This window comes from Megascapheus bottae, chromosome 16 (assembly GCF_031878675.1).
Source record: "Megascapheus bottae isolate mThoBot1 chromosome 16, mThoBot2.hap1, whole genome shotgun sequence".
In the NCBI taxonomy this organism is placed as follows: Eukaryota; Metazoa; Chordata; class Mammalia; order Rodentia; family Geomyidae; genus Megascapheus; species Megascapheus bottae.
In genome coordinates this window covers 36473201-36492428 of record NC_143524.1, presented here as the reverse complement: position 1 = coordinate 36492428, position 19228 = coordinate 36473201, and the positions used below count along the sequence as shown (strand labels likewise).

At 44.0% G+C, this 19228-nt stretch overlaps 1 protein-coding gene across 4 annotated transcripts in view; it reads left to right on the top strand.

Moving 5' to 3' along the window:
* Positions 1-19228, top strand: part of Mical2 (microtubule associated monooxygenase, calponin and LIM domain containing 2) — a 197967-nt gene that overhangs the window by 50090 nt on the left and 128649 nt on the right. For all 4 annotated transcript variants that reach the window (XR_016538076.1, XM_090348142.1, XM_090348140.1 and 1 more), the window contains exon 3: positions 1225-1565. Coding sequence is in view for 3 of the 4 variants with exons in the window: in XM_090348142.1 (XP_090204268.1) it covers positions 1302-1565 (264 nt within the window). In the remaining variant the exon portion in view is untranslated. The remainder of the gene's footprint in view (positions 1-1224; positions 1566-19228) is intronic.

The window sequence follows — 19228 nt, the reverse complement described above, 5'->3', positions numbered from 1 at the left end:
CCCTTTAGTCCTTCCAACATCTGGGCCAACCTTAGCTCCTACACTGGTCTTTGTGCACTAGCTTTACACACAAAAAAAATAGCCAATGCTTTGGAAAAATCAGTTCTACTTTATTTTTGTTCCTTTAAAACTGAAATGACTTTCATAAAAAATGCCTGAGGTTAGAGTGGTGCAGAAAGAAAGGACCACGGCCAAAACCCAGGCGAGCTATTTTTGTGATGTGAATGAACACCCATCACTTTATTCCCCTTCCATCAGCCTGTGCACTTGTTCCAAACAGCTCATAGCCTGGCCTTACCAAGCATGGCCTCTTTTTGCTTGTTGGAATGATCAGGCAGCCATGTGTCTCTGTCTTCTGTGCATCTTTTGTAGTGGATAGTATACTCCTAGCAGTTTCCATGAGCAGATTTTGAGATGGTACTGCTGGTCACCCATGTGGGGTAAAATCCTGTCCTTTGGTGCTCAGTAAAGGAAGATTTTCAAGGGCCAGTCTAAGGATAGATGAAGTGGCATGCTTTGAGATTTTTTTAAATCATGCCCTAATGTAATATTCCTGTGTCATAGTCACAAATCAACTTTCAACACCAAGAATGGTGGTTTTTCAGTGATGCTCAGTCTGGTGTACTTTGCAGGCTTATTCTTTTTATTAGTCACCGTTTCCGGAGCCATTTGGCTCCTAGCACAACTGACTGGGTCCTGTTGACATTAGCAGAGGTATATATATATAGCTTTGTGCAATCTGTGATTCTTGAAGCTAGGGAGAAGAGTGGGCACCGGGAGAAGGATTGCCAGCAAAGGCATTGTGCCAGGTCAGAAGGTACAATTTAATTTGTGTGTGGTGGGGGTGGGTCATGGGGCTTGAACTCAGGCTGGGTGCTATCCCTGAGCTCTTCAGCTCAAGGCTACTGCCCTACCCCTGAGCCAAGCCCCATTTCCTATTTTCTAGACGTTAATTGGAGATAGAGTCTCAGGTTCTTTTGTTCCCGGGCTGGCTTTGAACCTTGATCCTCATTTCTCAACCTCCTGAGTAGCTAGGATTACAGTCATGAGCTACCATGCCCGGCTACAATTCAACATTTTGCGAAGATGGTCTAGGTTTAGTGGTAAGTACTAAGAACTAACAACAGCATTTTACTATCTTAATGGAATTTCATCTTTCGGTACCCACCCTCCTTCCTCCACATCTCCCATGAAGTTTACCTCTGCCTTCACTTACCTCTGCAGGTGTAACACTTCTGCAGGTGCTTCATGGTGATTGCCTCTGCCCTCTCCACACCACTGCTCCAGGCACCTCCTGAACCATGGGGGAGAATGAGGATGAGAAGCAGAACCATGTGGGCCATGTCTTTGAGAACTTTGTCCAGGCATCCACGTGCAAAGGCACCCTCCAGGCCTTCAACATGCTCACACGCCTTCTAGATCTAGACCCTCAAGACCACAGAAACTTTTACTCCAAGCTCAAGTCCAGCGTGACCACCTGGAAAGCCAAAGCCTTGTGGTACAAACTGGACAAGCGTGGTTCCCACAAAGAATACAAGCGAGGGAAGTCATGTATGAACACCAAGGTAAGGGAAACCCTCACAGACATTTTTCTCATTGATGTGACAGATGGGTTGACATGGGGAGCTAGGGAACTGTTGCTATTTTGTTAGTTCAAGGTTCTTAGATATGGGTATCAGTGCTGTACTGTTCTATTGAAAATTTTCCTTGTCTATACATGCTCCAAGTATGCAGGCTGGGATAGCTCATGTGACAGCCTCAGCTATTTTTTTAAAAAAATATTCATGTGTTTATTTTGGTGATACTGGGGTTTGAATTCAGGGCCCAGAAGCAAGTGCTTTACCACTGAGCAACATCTCCAGCTTTTTCTTTGTCTGATTATGTTTGAGACAGGATCTTGCCACTTGCCTAGGTTATATGCCTAGAGAATGATGTGCCTATTTTGGGCTTCCCGCCACATCTGGGGTTACAGGTGCATACTACTGTGTTCTGCTATCATTTGAGAAGTGGTCTCATAGTCTTTTCCACTCACACTGGCCTTGAACCACCATCCATCCATTCTCGGCCTCCTAAACAGGTGTGGCTCAAGTGATCAAATGCCAGTTGTGAACAAGTAAGCTGAGCAAGTACAAGGGCCCGAGTTCAAACCCTAGTACAGACAAAACAGAACAGCAAAACAAAACTAGAAAACAGTTCTGCAACCCTCTGGAAAGAGCATCATGGAGCCAGGCCTCCTGACTTTTTTCTATGGGACTTCTATATGCCATTTATTTGGGCTCACTATAAAAGAAAGCTAATATATACTGAGAAGGGTAGCTCTGAAAGCAAAGATCTTTGCCTCCTCTACCTCTGAGAGCTACCTGGTGAGATATGAATCATAAAGTTGTGACTTAAAAGAGAGGCATGGGAGGAAGGACACCCAAGGCCCAAGTCTCCCTCTTTTCCCTGCTACCCCCAGGTCTTCTTGAGGCTACAAGGGCAGGTACTGATGGATGGCTTATATGCTCTTAGAATTTTCTTGCTATGCCTCATTCAGTTTGTACCCCTAGACCAGGAGGAGCTGAGCAGTTGTCTCCCCAGGGCAATGCAAATCAGCCATATCCCACGGTAGACTCAGAAGCTCCTCCTCACCAAACAAAAACACAACAGGCCTGATTGCCATGGAGAGTTCAATCCTCTTGTCCTGGGATTGGCACTGACTGGAATTCCAAGGGCTCTGGCTGAGCTACCTCCTGAGAGGTCTAAATACAGTACATTCAATCTTAACCTAAACACACAATCTGGACCAGTGCCCAGGCTGACAGCCCTTGGGGCCAGCAGCAAGCCTTGACTTTTGGCTGCCTCTTGGGTAGTGGCATTTCAGAGCTGTGATGCTCTGCTTGGCCTGTGTTCATTGATGCTGCCTAAGGCTGAACTATGGGGGATCAACCAGCATGTAGAGGGGTAACTCCAAATGTACTTCTGAGTAGAGAAATACATCCTGGGGAAAGGGCAGGGAAGTCAAGTGTGTCAAGGTGTCAGGAGGAAAAGAGAAAAGAAAAAGGATGAAAGACTTTCTTAGCCAACTAATTAAAAATCAGAATCTTTCTAAAAGCTTTGTTTGCAGAGTAGCACAACACTGTAATTTTGTCTCTGTAAGGGACTTTGGGCCTAAGCCCTGGAATTAGATCAGTTATCTTCCAGTTCTTAAATGTCCCAAAGGGCCATTGCAGCTATTAATCAGATCGTGGACATAAAGTGCCTAGGATGTAGAATCTGCCTGATAAACAAAGGCTACTGGAGGTACCATTTGAGTAAGAATAGGACAATAGCAAGCATTTGCTAAACCCCCTGCACCTTGCCTTTGATTTCCCTTCCTTGGAATGGACACAAGAATGGTGGCTGAGGCTGGGTGTGGTGGCTCACATCTGTAATTTTAGCTGCTTAGGAGCTTGCCCAGCTTTTTGCTAGTAATTTTGAAGACAGGGTCTCCAGAACTTTTCTAATCAGGCTGACTTTGAACAGTGCTCCTCTGTAACTCATCCTCCTGAGTAGCTATGATTACAGGCATGAGGCACTGGCACCTGGCTTCCAGAATTATTTTATTAGAAAATGCCGTCACCCTACACATTTAGTAGTCTGGGACTGTCATAGGTCTTTGTTAGTGATCAGAAGGTAGGTCTTCTGAGAGTCATCCAGCAGGGCGATGAGTGGAAGACTGGCCACTGTGAAGATGTTTTTGTTTCAAAAGTCACCAACCAGGTGGTTTGCCTGGCTTGTCTGGCCAGTCCCCACTTTACAAGCTTGGCTTGAAGTAATAGTCTTCACAGCTTGTGGTTGGCAGGTCATTGTTGGCATATGAGAAACAAAGAGAAAGAAAATGTCTTTTGTTGGTGATGCTAAGTATGAGTAGGGTTTGTTCAAGAGTTTTTATGTCTTTCAAATGTGTAATAGTCTAGCTCATAAAACATACCCAGGTACTAAGTGGGGGAAGATACATTTGATGTGTCCCATGGGATCCATCCATTCTTGTGGGATATTTTTCCCTGGGTTAGTGTTGGTTTCTTTCCTACAGACAGGTTTTATTTTGTATTTGTAGCTTCTTCCTATTTTCAAAGCTACATGACTCAAGACTGGAGCTTTCTCTTCCAGCTTAATAATGAAACAAAAAAATCACAAGGAAGGATTTTGGTTGGTCCACTTCTGGATCAATTAGTTTGGCTAGTTTTTCAAGCATCAGATGACTGACATGAAGGAGGATGTGGAGCACAGGATAAGAGAGACTGGTGTCCTCTACAGTACCTGGTTACTTTTGTTCCAGATATGGGCTAAATCTTCCCATACTGGATTCACATGTAGCTGATTAATGCTTATATTCCTTTTGTAAGTCAAGAGTGCAGGAGAGGATTCCTACCTCTCTTCCCAAATGGAAGACACTTTCTTGTTCACACAACCACATTTATTTCCTTTAGTGTAATGGTTTATACTTAGCATTAGCTAACCAAAACATACTGGGCATTAGCATACATACAGCTATCATAAATGTTAAGCCAGGTAATCTAAAGATGTATTTAGGTGTCAGACAGAGAGCCATGCTCTTGGTTAGCCATAGGTAAGATGAGAACAGATACAACTTAGCCAGACCCCTACCTTTTCGGGAACGTTAACACAGCACCTACTACCTGGAGAGTCCATAGCCTTTTAGCATTTCATCAGCATTGTGTGTGTGTGTGTGTGTGTATTTGTGTGTGTATTCATATGTGTATTCATGTGCTGGTGGCAAGTGACTGGGGACCAGGATCTAGTCAGAAAAGAAAGGTTCTGGTAGAGATGCCAGAAGACAAACAGAATAACCTCAAATATCTCCAGAGCAATGACATATAATCTATAGTTGCATAATCTAATGTGAGTTCATTGTTTATTATTGATTACTATTTATGTGTGTTTCATCAGGCCCTTAATAATTCTTTCCCTGGGTGTGACTTTGGATAAGATTGGAGTGAACCAAGGATCAAGCCAAATGAACTCAGGACTGACATTGGCTGTGCCTTAGGATAACACCTGGCTCACATGTGATATCCAGGTGTGGCCAGAAGAACTTGTAATAAATAACTAAGAGTAGGATTACCATGATCACAAAATCATGGACTGGGCCACTTTAAAAATGTAAACCTTCACATTAAAGGTCAGAAGCTATATAATAGAATGTTGAGTATTGTCACCTGCGCTGACACATGACAATCTAGGCTGCTTAGCTGGAGCCAGTGGGTAGCAGTGTTGGTGTTTTGGCTTTTCCTCAATTTGATTTCATATTTTGTTCATTCTTCCATTAACCATGTTTCCAGTATCCTGCACATCGACTGGATCCTCAATGCAAAAGAAAGCAGAAGCAATGAATGGGAAATTCTTCTTGCTTGAATTTTCTGCAATGAACACAGAAATAATTACATACATTTTCACTCTTGTAACTTAATGGGATGGATAGTTATTAAGAAGTTACTGTGTTCCAGAGACTTATATAGGTATTTAATTGCCTCTGCTCTGTGGTCCTGGACAGGTTATTTAATATCTGTGTCATTCCTTATAAAATGAGGTTATCTTCCTCAGAGTTCCTATGAGGACTGACTAAGGTAATCTTTTTTTTTTTTTGGTGGGTCATGGGGCTTGAACTCGATGCCTGGATGTTGTCCCTCTTGCACAAGGCTAGCATTCTACCATTTTGAACTATAGCTCCATTTCTGGTTTTCTGGTAGTTAATTGGAGATAAGAATCTCGTGGGACTTTCCTGCTAACTTGGAGCCACAGTCTTCAGATCTCAGACTCTTGAGTAGCTAGGATTACAGGCCTGAGCTATCAGCATTCAGCTTGAATAAGGCAATCTTAAGCCCTAAGAACATTGCCTAGCACATCATAAGCAATAGAAACCATAATAACATTTGCCATTATTATCATTAGCATTCTAAGTACAATGAGAGAGATATGCAAGCTGGCATGGAGAGGTATAGAAAAACAAGTGACTAATTGTGACTGTGGTGGTCGGGGAATGCTTCCTGGAAGAGGAGGAATGATATGGGACTTGATAGGTGAGTAGGAGTGTGCCTTGTAGAGCAGAGGAAGCACAGGCAGAGAGACATATTCTAGGAAGAAGGTGTTGCTTATGCAGTGGGAAAGAAGGAGTGTGGGGGAGTGGAAAGATAATGAGAGCCAAGAAAAGCAGAATGGATAGCTGGATGGTAGAAGGAGATGGGGAGAAAGGCCTTCAGGGGCCAGGCCTTGAAGAGAAAGTCCTGTACTCAGAGAACCTGGATTTATGGGTGAGGAGCCCTGGTTCTCAATGGACAGTATCCCCTGTACATACCAATCCAGCCCAGGGCTTTTTCTTCCATCTCCACTGAGACTGTTTAATAGCCATAAGTGAGCATTACAGACCAGGAGGCACTGGTGCATCTTTGCTGTAAAGACCGGCTCACAGGAAATGAGTCAGGGACCATTGTCAGCAGCAGCAGGAATGGGGCCAATGACATAATGAAAGCTCCTCTGCCATCTTTTTAGAAGGGTATGTCTATATTTTGTGAGCACCCAGAATAGTCTGCCTTGTCTTATTTGGTCCACACTTGTCTTTGCCTCTAAGGCTGCCTTAGAGGAACTGGTGTGGAGTTCAGGCCCAGCTTGGCATGTGATTCCTGAATCACTTGATTGAAGTGGAGCAGGGCGGGAAAGAGGTAGGACAGGAAGGATGACAGATGGAAAGGGTGAAGCTGGGAGCACCAGGCTGCTATCTCCTGCCTGAATAAACCTATCTGACATTCCTCACATCTGAAGTCACCCACTGGGCTAAGGCCTGCTGGCCCCAGCAGGTTAAGTACCACTTTACCTAATATGGACAGTTGTAGTCATAACTGATAGCACAGAGATTGTGTTCTCAGGGGTGTGAAATTCTTTACTGGAAGAAAAAGCTGAACTCTGATGTGTCTACTCACCTGCCCCACTACAGGAAACAAGTGCTCAGGCCTAGAGACCAGCAGGGGTATATTTGATGTATCTGTCCCTCTACCATAGTGGAGAGTGGGTACAGATGTATACATTGCATGTTGTACATGAGTTTGATTAAGCACCGTGCCTAGATACCATACTAAGAAGGAAAACCTCTCCTTTTGACTATCTTCATAGAAGGTGATCAGCCCAGTTACCCTGGGCTCAGCCTATGAGCTCACACCTTTAACTCTAGCTACTCAGACAGGAAAGTCCATGACACTCTAATAATCAAGTAACCAACACAACAAGTCACAACAAATGTGACTAAATGGCAGAGTACCATCCTTGAGCAAAAAAGCCAAGCAAGAATGCACGGTCCTGAGTTCAAGCTCCAGTACTGGCTTGAACATGCAGGCACTCATGCACATGCACGCACATACTACAGGCACTGACAGTCCCACCAGCAGTTCAAGAAGACCAAGGAAAGTCATCATTCCAAAGTGAGGTGCCATGGTGGGCACCACTTACTTGGACAACCTTGGCTCTGCTGAGTGGGCATCAGTGGGCACTATTTCAGATCTGAAGTCTGGCCTGGTTAACCTTGAATGAGTTCAGCAGCAATATGGGTAGAATGGCTGCCCCTGTAACCTCAACACTTACTGTTATTACCATCTTAACACTTCCATGGTACCTTACAGCTCACAAAATTGTTTGAGGAACTTGGCTTCATTAAGATGTTTGCTAAAAAATTGAAATTTTTTGGAAAAAAAAAAACAGAAGCTTGATCTTATCAGTGAAGGTAAATGTTCTCTAAGAGCCCAAACCAGCATGGTGGTGCATACCTATAATCCCAGAACTCAGAAAGCAAGAGGATTGTGAGTTTGAGGCCGGACTAGATGATTACATAATGAGAACTTATCTCCAAAAACAAGTGAAGGAAAGGAAAAGGAAGGAATGGAAAAGGAGGAAGAGCAAACACATGTATATCACATTGACTATACTTATATTCTTCAAAACTTAACCATCTAATCAGTTTTAGGGTCTAGTCTACAGAAGATCCGTGGCTCGGTCCACTTGTTCTCTTTGTGACTCAGCTCCAGCAAGATTACTTCCTTCTTCTGGGAACTCCCTGACCTTTTTTTGCTTAGCCCAATTCCAGTCAGTTTGGTGCCACCTGGCCTGACCACTTTCTGGCTGCTCAGAGTCCCATGTGGGTTGCTTTGTCTCCTTCCTCTAGATTGTGAGCTGTCTAAGGACAGAGGACATGTCTAGTTCATCTCAGCATAGCAAGTTGGCACAGGGCCTGGATGAATGAACTCTTGCTGAAGGATTTTGTTCTAGAGCTGTCTAGGTGAAACGTGGCATCTTCACAGCTCCACAGTGGCTTTGTGCACCCAGCCAGGCACTTTGATTCCATATTGAAGAGTCTATGGATGTTTGCCTCTCAGCACTGCCTTGAGCATCCATTCTCTGTGGGTCTGGGGTGGTAACCACAGCCTTGTTTGGGCCTTTGCTAGCGTCTGGCAGCTCAAGGAGCTTCCAAGGGCAATGGGAAATCGGCCAACAGGCTTGTGAGGCTGGATCTGGGCTTCCTTTTTTCTTGAAGAAAAATAAAAACCATCCTGCAGTTCCTGGCCCACCCAGGATTGCACAAGGCCCTGGGGATTCATTGGCCAGGATTATCCAAATAAATGTGTACCGCTGGGCGGGGCAGAAGGAAACCATGGCAACCGGGAAGCAGCTGAATGTTCTGCTTCCCACACTGGAAGATGTGCCTTCACCTCCCTCAACCCTGCTTGCTGCAGGCACTTGCTCCACTGTGGTTTTTTTTATGATTAAAAAGAAATCAGAGATCAATATTTTCTATAGCAGGGAGTTCTATCACAAGGTATGATTACTTCCGTCTTTCTCCTGTCAGCTGGTCCTAGGCTGAGTTCATAGGACCCAATTCACATTCTCCCCGTCCTGATTGCATTCAGCTGCAAGTGACAGAGGAAAAGGAGTCTAAAATAGGAGCCTATTGTTCTAAACAAGTAGAGAAGTGGTGGCTTGGAGGTTCAGCATCTTGTGCTCTGATTTTTTAGCTATGTAATAAAAATATAACATGAACTGGGCCAGAAGGAATGGCCTATCTTTGTCATCATAGCTACTTGGGAGGGGAACTTAGGAGGATTATAATTTGAGGCCAACCCATGCAAAAAAAAAAATTAGTGAGATTCCCATCTCAACAAACAAGGCAATATGGTAGTGTGTAATTCCACCTACAAGAGTAGAAAGGATAGAACGATTGCAGTCTTAGGCCAGTTAAGTAAAAAAGTATGAGACCCTATCAGAACATAAAGCAAAAATATGGCTGGAGGTATGGATCAAGTGGTAGAGTGCTTATCTAGCAAATGCAAGACCAAGTTCATGCATATACATTTTTTCTAGTAGTAACCACATTAAAAATGCCCACAGAAATGAAATTAATTTTACCATGACATCTCATTTAACCTATTGTAGCTTATATCATAATCTGAGTTATAATACAACAATATTGTAATTTGAGCATGTTGTGAATAAAAAACTTAGTGGGAGTATTTTACATATTTTTATATATTATCTGTGAAATCTTGTTTGCATTTTGTAACTCATCTCAATTTTGACCGGCCGCATTTCAAGTGCTTAATAGCTTTGTTAGCATAAGTTACTGCTATAGCTCCAGCCATCATAATTTGCTTTTGAGGCAAGGAGAAAGTAGCAGGGGCTACTCTAGTTGCATACTCTTTTTTTTTAATCCATCTTGGGGGTTGAACTCTATCCCTTAACCTTAGCTTGAGGTTAAGACTAGCACTCTACAACTTGGCCCAACACCACTTCAGCCTTTCGTGTGATCAATTGGATATAATTGCCTCACTGACTTTCCCTCCAGGGCTGGCTTTGAACCACAATCCTCAAATCTTAGTCTCCTGAGTAGCTAGGATTACAGACGTGGGCCACCAGCAGCTGGCCTGCATACATCTCTTTTAGCACCCAAACAAAAATGTTTCCAGAAAGTCCACCAAAACAAATGGGGTATGAGTTTTTGTAACTTCTTGGCTGATTCCCCAGCACCTAGAATAATGCCCAACATGTAATAAGTATTTATCCAGGCTGTGTTCCCCTCAAGCCCCATGTCACCATCAAGTCATGTTGCAGAGACTTCAAGAAACAACTCTTGCTCTGAAACAAGTCCACCATCTTTCTAAAGCTCTTCTCTTCCTCTGTTTTTTCAAAGTCCTAGAGGCTCAAACTGGCATCATGGTGATTTCCCACTTCCCTTCTGCTCCCACATTCCACCATCTGTCTCTGGCTGCTGAGCCTGCCTTTGTACTAATTCCCGCCTGGCCCCCGTGCCACTGTCCTACTGTGGCTTAGAGGCTGGCTGACCCTCCTTCCAAGTGATCTCAATCTGAGTCCTCCCCTTCATTGCCCTCTCCAGTTCAGTCAAACAGCTTCCCTAGAGGCATTCTCCCCAAACCTAGCCTTGACTTTCCTCAAGTCCAGGAGCTCTCTAGTGCCTGTGGGTTAATGTTTCCAATACAGCTCCACCTGGTACCTTCTCTGATCAGCCTTCTGCCTCACTAACACTTCTGCCTGACCTATCCTTTCCTGCTTCCCTCTGCTCCACCCTGCCAGCCTGTCACCCATGCAGTTGGTACAGTCTAGCCTCAGAGGTACTTCTCCTGAGTTCTCCAACAGCTTCTATCACGTTCTCACACAGGATTTCCCTCCCTCCTCTCACCTTTCACAGGGCCAGCTGCTCTCTAACTACCTCTGAGCTGCTGCTGCTCTTCTGCTACTCTTACAAAACTTGCTGTATCCAGAGCATTTTTCTGCCTCCCCTGCCTGCCACTCCCAACCTGAGTTTTACCATCTCACCCCTAACACACACTAGAGTCTCTCCTGCTAGGTTTTTTCCAGCAGCTTCTTGATGCCTCTGATTTCATTCCAGGATACTGGAGCCTCTTAACTACTGTTCCACTGTGGGAGAAAGTAGCAGAGTCCAGCTTGGTCTCAGCTTTTAGTAACAAATTCAGGCTGAGCTTTTGAGCATTGCTGGCAGGTCACCCTAGAAAACCTACCCAGCTTTCTGTCTGGCCCAGGACACCTGCTCCCATCCTGCCCCCCAGCCCCTTCCATTTAGACAGCCTTTGGCCTGTTACCAACAATCCTGTCATCAGTTCTATGTCTTGGGTTGTCAACTCAATTTCTAAGGAAATGTCTCTGCATGCCTTGCTCCCAGGACTTCTCACCCCAATGCATTATCACCTGGTTCCATCCCCCCTTTGATGGCAGAATGCCTTTTTTAGGCCCCGGAGTTAGCAAGGACCATGACTGCTTTTGTATCCTTACCTGTTTGGCTCCTTTCCAACCCTGAGCAGAGTAGGTTACCATCTCACCAAACCCTGTTTTCCAAATACTCAACTAGGTTAGTCTGTGAACCACCATCTTGGAGGAAGGCAAGTGAGCTGTGCTCTTGTAGTAAGAAGTGACAAACCTGGTGACAATAGAGCCAGATGGCTTTCTTCCTTCCTTCCCTTTCCTTTTTTTCCCTCCATCTTTTCTTCTCCTTTTTCCTTTTTCCTTCCTCCTTCTCTTTCTTCTCCCTCCACCCCAGACAGAATCTCATTATGTACCTCAAGTTGGCCTAGAATTTATAATTTTCCTGTCTCAACCTCCTGGATATAAGCTTATATGCATTCCCCATGGTACCTGCTCTTTTTATTTTGCTGGCCCTTCATCTGTGTTGTTGAACTCAACAATGATGTCAATGAATATATGACCATTGCTCCATGTTGTGCTACCGGAATATCTTACTTTGGCCTTAGATTTACTCCAGAGCTGTTGCTCATTAGAGTTCATCAACACATTACAAGAAAACTTTTCTGTTAGTGAAACAAGTTTTCATCTAGCATGTTAATGGATTGTCACATTAGCTCTGTGAGGTAATAAGGGCTAGGGCTATGATCTCCACATTACAGATGAGGAAACAGACTTAATTGGGTTAAAAGACATGGCCTAGAATTTTGCAAAGAAATGAAATAAATGTAAGAATGACTCTCAGAAAGATACAGTCACTGGTCTTCATTTACACATTTCCCCCAGCCCTTAGTGCTTGAAGTAAGAATTTAGAAAGGAAGCTGGGCGCCAATGGCTTGTGCCTATAATCCTAGCTACTAAAGAGGCTGACATTTGAGGATCAAGGTTCAAAGCCAGCCTGGGCACTAAACTCTGTGAGACTCTTATCTCCAGTTAACTGCCAGAAAACCAGAAGTGGCTCTGTGTCTCAAGTGGTAGAGCACTAGCCTTGAGCTGGAGAACTCAGGGACAGCGACCAGGCCAAGAGTTCAAGCCCCGCAACCAGCCAAATAATATTAATAATATATATGCATATATAGAAGAAATTCTGCCTGAAATATTTAATATGGCCATTATTTTTGAATGAATGATAGAATTCCGATTCTAGAATTTCATATATTATCTTGGTATAATGAAGCTGTTTTTAGAGATTTGTTAATTTGCAATTTGGGATTCTGAATGGCAGTTGCAGCTTTAGATCCGCTTCAATGTTTATTGTAGTCACACAGCTAAGTTTATTGTGTTCACACAGTTTCAGGTAAGGTAGGTTTTTAGCAACTGACTCACAATTTCAACCTCTTGGGCTATACTATTCCAGAAACTTGAACAGACAGTAGGCCCATGTGTCTAACTTGCTTTAAGATTTGCATTGAAACCAATATTTTCTGCTCTGCAAGATAAAGATAGTGTTACCCACTATAACTGTAAGGAAGAAAGAAGTTAGCAATTTGATAGACTGTAGAAAAAATGGCAACTGTTATTGTCTTAACTATGGCAGGCTTAGGCCTGAAGCCAAGATTTTTAATCTTCAGGGCTCTGTGAACTTAGACAAGGGATGAAAGCATTTTCACTGAGGTTAAACAACCATGAAACATATCACCGAATGATGAAGGTTGGCCCTACATTTGGGAGTGCCTGAGACTTCATCACTGGTGGAGTCACCGAGCTTTCATTTGTCCAGGCATCTCCATCTTTCTATCTAATTACATTTAGAAATGATGTAAAGTGTTAGGCCTGCAGCTAAATCTTGTGATTTGACACGTTGATATTAGATAATTATATTATGCAACATATTAGATAGGGGTTGACATTTGGTATGATGCATTTAAAGATACTATCCCAAGAAGGTATCTGTTGGCTTTACTAACTTACAAGTGGTCCATGGTATAAAGAGCATTAAGGAGCTCTGATTTGATCGTGACAGAGCTGGAAGAAGTGGTTAGGTGCCTGTGGAGCAGACTATGTGTAACACAGAACCTTTTGGGAAGAGCCTAGATGAGATCTGGGGGGAAACCTCTGCTCCTTTACTTTTTAGCTTTGGGACCTTGAGCCCCAGTTTCTGTATCTGTAAAATAGCATATTACAACATGATGTACCAGCTTTAACACACACCCAAGGAGTTATTTTCAGCAATAGGAGGTCTTCAGAAACACAAATTCCTCTCTTCCTCTAATGCACTATGAGGGGCTGTCTAAAGCTTTTCTTCCCTGTCTTTTGTGTGTGATGGAGGCATGATACATTCCATTGCTGGTCTATACAGGATGGCCAGCATCCCTTTCCTGAAACTGGTGAGAACAGGCTCCCAGGCTGTCCTGGCCCTTCCGATTTTCACCTTGGCTTTCCTGGCTCCCTCATGCCTGAGCTCAGAGCTTGGGAATGTGTGGGCTGCTCCTCCGCTGCTCAGTGCCTGGGAGAGAATCTCTGGGGTAATGCATTCTAAGATCCGTCCCTAACTTGGCCTCCGGGCCAGCTGATAGCATGCCTGGGAAACCCGTTAATCATTGTCCTCTGGACTTGGTAGACGCATGTCCACACTCATGGCCTCTCTATCTGTTATTTCAAGCTAACAGTTCCTAGATGGGAACACGTAGTCTATTGTTGTCTTGGTTGAAAGTGCTAAAGTGACGGAATGCTTTCTTTGTACAGGATGTTGGGAGTGGTTCTATGCAATCGTGAAAACATAGCCTGACTCTTCTGTGTTTTTCTTAATTAAACTCTAAATCAAAAAAAGAAAGAAAGAAAAGGCAAAAGCAGTCTTTGTGGTCACTGGGTTCAGGTGACATGTATTATTGTGCTTTTCATTTTTGGTCATTTCGCTGTCCTAAATAACCAAAAATGCCTTTAAACTCATGTTCTATTTCAATTTCGTTGTCTATTAGCATGTACATCTGATGGGCACCCCTACACACTCAGCATATCCCATTCCCTGGTCTAGACCATCCTCCTCTCCAGCTCCCAGCCCAGACTCTTAACCACCTCCTGTCCTTTTCATGGAAGAGCAAAATTCCTGAGTGCAAAGCTAAAGTTTCTAAGACAAAGCTGAGCTAAAAGAGAGGTTGATCTATATCTTGTATCTTAAATTTCATTTGTATGATGCCAGCTAGGAAAATCAAAGTGAGAGGGACCTTTCTGCCCTGGGACATAGGAGAGAAATATGTGCTATGTGCTGAGGTTTTATTGACTTGACTGCCCTCAGAGGTCTTCTGTCCACAAGGCCAAGAAATGAGATGGAATGAATTTGTGACTGGGTCTAAAAGCATTGTCTTATGGGTTAGATTGGCCTGGCTTTGCAACTCCCAGTTATGTTACCTTAGACTTATTTAACTTCTCTTTGCCTCAGTTTCCTTAATTATAAAATGGGGATGGGTAACAGTAACCAACTTGTAGGAGACAGGGAGGCTTGGATCATTCAATAGATGTAAAACTCTTAGAATAGTGCACAGCATAGGGAAGGTTGGCACTGCTATCATTATTAAGGCCAGAGGAGTCTGTACAGTGGAGCTCTCTGTCTCTTGACTATTCCTTCTCCCTGAGCTGTGCCTCCATCACCCTTCCCCTAGGGGTTAAGTGTGAGATCTGGGTCCCCAAGGAGGCTGCACTTCAGATGTTGTTCACAGTCGCTGCTTGTCTAAAGTTCCAGCCCAGAAAGTAAACTAGGAAAAGGCCAGGCTCCTTTCTGCATCTGACTTCTGAGAATTCCTCATTGTCTGTCCTAGAGAATGTCTGACATTCAGGTTCGTGTTGAAATTGACTAGACTTTTCTGAGAGGCTTTCCAGGCATTGTGTTCACCCAAGCCTAGTGCAAAGCCTTTCTGTGTGTCTACTGACATGAGAACAACGGGGAATCCATTCTTTTAGTTTGCTGGATAATGAGAGTTGTGGAAGTTTAACTTGCAAGTGAATAATGACAGAGGCAACTCACCCATTCTGGGCCCTACAGCTGTGAACTCCTGATCCAGCCTCAAGTGACATCACCCACCTGAGGTGGATGAAGGATCTAGCAGACAAGCCTCTGCTCTCAGTGTGTTTCCCAAATACTAACAAAGCCTTCGAAACTGTATCCCTTCTTCACCATAAACCAGATGCTTTCCAGTCACATAGTAGGTGCTCAGAGAAGGGGTCCTGGAATTAGAAGGTTGATCCAATTGGTCTCCTTAGTGTTTCCAGTCCCAGGTGCTGCAGGGCTTTCTTTTCCCATAGGGGAGATGGAAGCCCTCCAAGCCAGCTCTGGGAGAGGCTTTCAACTATGGGATTAGCTGGGGCCTACACTGTTGCTGGAAACTTGTGGAAAGTGGCTGAGAGTTCCCCAGTGCTTAAGAAGTGGGTTTTGAAAAACAAACAAGACAAACAAGACTTGCCCACGCAGGGATGAAGCAGAGGTTGGCTGTGGCTTTGGGAGCTATTTTTCTTTTTTCCTTTTCATTTTGGATTAGCTGCAAACACAGTAGAAGGAGCTCTGTAAGTGGGCCTTCATCCTTTGAAAGCTTGTCTATAAACTTCTTTAGGGGACAATAGGTTCTCTGTGTTAAGAGTACATTTAATAATTTCCATTTGTAAAAAAAAAGCGCATTATAATTTCCAAAGACCTTTTTACATGCACTCTGTGTGTGTGTGTGTGTGTAAGTATTCTATATAACCTCTCCTTTTAAGATAATTATATTACAAACAATACTAGGCCTGGAGTGTAGCCTAGTGGTAGAGTGCTTGCCTAGCATGCATGAATCCATAGGTTCGATTCCTCAGTTCACATAATCAGTAAAAGCCAGAAGTGGTGCTGTGGCTCCAGTGGCAGAGTGCTAGCCTTGAGCCAAAAGTGTCCAAGGACAATGCCCAGGCCCTGAGTTCAAGCCCCAACATTGACAAACAAACAATAACAACAAAAGCAATACTATCTCTTCACCTGCAAGTATGGAGTAAGGAGAGATGATTGGAGGGATAGGGACTTGTTTGCCTGCACATGAGAGTATGGATATGGAGCTGAGCTGTTTCTAAGGACATCAGGTGGGACAAGGTGCCCAGCCCAGGTAGTAGAACTGTGGGCATCAGCTGAGGGCATTCTCCCCCCAGGAACAATCAACTGAAAGGGAGTTGCTTCTTCCTAGGCAGGGGGCCAGGGAGGCTGAAGCCCCTCAGTGCCTAGGCAGGTAGGCTGTGTAGTTAGCTGGCCCTCCTAAACATGGTTCCCAAATCTAATTCCCAAGGTGGTTGAGCTTGAGAGCATCACCAAGCCAGTTCTCACTTGGTGCCTCTGAAGGTGAGCATCATTTTTCAGATAGACTAGATCCTTCCTCTCTCAGCCTCTGCTTCTGTTTGAGGCTCAGGAAAACAAAGTTACCTCCTTGGCCCTTTATCTGTTTGTCCCTTCTGTCCTCTTCCTGTCCTATTTGCTTTTTCTTTATCTTCTGGTTTTATTGTTGTCATTAGCTTTTTGTTTTGTGTAACACTAGGACTAGAAGTGCTCTACCACTGAGTTACATCTCCTCACTCCCCCATTTTTCTTTTTTTACATCCTTCTTTCTCATGGAGCCATTTGGTTTTTAATTATCAAGAATTTGAAGGTTGTTGGGTTTTTTCCTTTTTTTTTTTTTTTTTTTTTGCTGATCATAGAGCTTGAACTCTGGACCTGGGCACTGTCCCTGAGCTCAAAGCTCAAATTTATTTTTAACATCGAGTCATAAAATGATTTCATAGTTAGAGGGAACAGCTCTAAGATTCTTAATTTTAATTGTGTGCTTCTATTACTTCCCCTCACCACTTCAATAGTTAAGCACTCTCGTATGGCAGAGTGGTATGGTGTGGCTGGCATTCCCATCTGAACCACCAGTACAGCAGTCTTTGCTTTCCTAGGATGGCAGTGGGCAGCAAGTACAAAAATGAAGTCCAGGTGGCTGCGCCCAGTTGCCTCCACCAAATTTCCCGAAGAAGCACTGGCTCTGTTCCAGCGAGTCGTCCCACGCAAGGAGCTTGACTTTTCTGGAACTGATTTGAGATCAGATTGACTCAGATGTGGTGGTTTGGAAGGCTTTGCTTTTGTGGTTGCTGGGGATTAGCATCAGCAGTTGCTGGTACTGGGACCTGGGTGTTTTCCTGGTGGATGAGTTTTTTTCTATAGCATGACTCCTTGTTCTTACAGCAGCATCTGGCTGGTTCCCTGAAAGTCATTTTCTGCCTGGGTGGGCATCCCACTAGGGCTTCTTCCTCCACCTTTCTTTACTCCCTTCCAGTGTTCCCATCCCGTGAGAACTTGCCTGGGGGATTGGCTGGTTCTCATGAGTAGAAAGGGAAAACTGTTGGGATCTCCAGGTGTTTGTTACACCTCCTTCCATTGGTCAGAATGCTTTTTGCCCCTCCCCCTTTACCCACCGTTGAAGGTGAACAATTCCCCTTTTCCTCTCTAGCTCTTCTTCCCTATTCAGTGTGGTACCACTAGCCAAGCCCACAGGACACTTGAAATATGTCATCTTCACCCTGAGCTATGCTCCAAGTACGAACTACTCACCTAATTTCAAAAAGACTCCATTTGTGGTCAAGATTACAGGTATCTCAGTCATACTTTTACTTGGCTTCAGGGGGAAAATGTGGCTACTACAAAGATGTTGGTTCACATCAAATTTCTTTGGCAGTGATTCTTAACTAAATATGGAGACAGAAGGAGGGTTTGCTGCTAGTATTTCAAGGGTAGGAGCAAGGGATGAGTATATGGTGGTAGCCCCACAGCCAAGCCTCAGGGATGCTGAGACAGAGAAAACAATTCTAATATAAAGTGTTATTTTACTCTCACTTTGGATGATCTACCCTGCTCTTAATGACCGAACTTTGCTTGATCTTAGGGCTGAGTCAACACCTGTGACCATGACCAGATTAGCTAACATTGTAGAGCCTACAGAGCATAATGAAATCTACCTTATAGGTTTCTAATTAGGAATAAATGAGATGGATGTCTAGCCTGCTGGCTCTATAGTAGACCTCCACAAAACAGAAATAAGTCACTGCTGTTAAAGAGTGATGACTTAGAGCCAGGCACAGATGGCTCCTGCCTGTAGTCCTAGTGATGTGAGAGGCTATGATGATGAGGAAAATCATAGTTTGAGGCCAGCCATGATTACGAGGCCCCTATCTTAACTCACAGCTGGATAGAATAGTGTACTATTTATTATCCTGGCTACAAGGGAGACTGGGATTGGACAGATCGATATTCAAGGCTGGCCTGGGCAGAAAGGTTTGTGAGATACCCACTAAACAGAAGAAAGCATATACCTACAGGAAGCCTAAAACAGTAAACTGTAGTTCAGATAGACATCCAGTCAGGATGTGAGACTTGTCTCAATAACCAACACAAAAAGGTTCTGGAGGCATAATTCAGTGGTAAGAGTGCCTGCTAGTAAGTGTGAGGTCCTCAGATCAAACCTCAGTACCACTCAAACAAAACAAAAGTCTATGCCTTATCATGGGCTGTGGTTCATACATACAATCCTGGCTACTCAGGAGGCTAAGAGCTGATGATTGTAAATTGAAGCCAGCCCAGGTAGGAAGGTCCTTGAGATGTATTTCCAATTAACTAGCAAAAAAGCCATACATGGAGCTGTGGTTCAAGTAGTGCCCTTGAGCAAAAAAGCTTAAAGACTGTGCCCAGGCCCTGAGTTCAAGCCCCAGGACTAGCACCAAAGGCATTAAAGTCTGTGTCTCTTATTCTGTAGACTGCATCACCACCAGGGTTTCCATGTGCCACTTAGAATTTCTGAGTGCCTTGATACTCCCTAACTGAAAACCGAGTTGATAATTTCCCATTCCTTTCTGACTTTCAGTCTAGATCACAGTGCCTGTGGGTTTGACTTCCTCCTGTGTTTTCCCACCTGCAGTTGTGAGATATTTGTCTTTTTATGTTGTTTCTCTT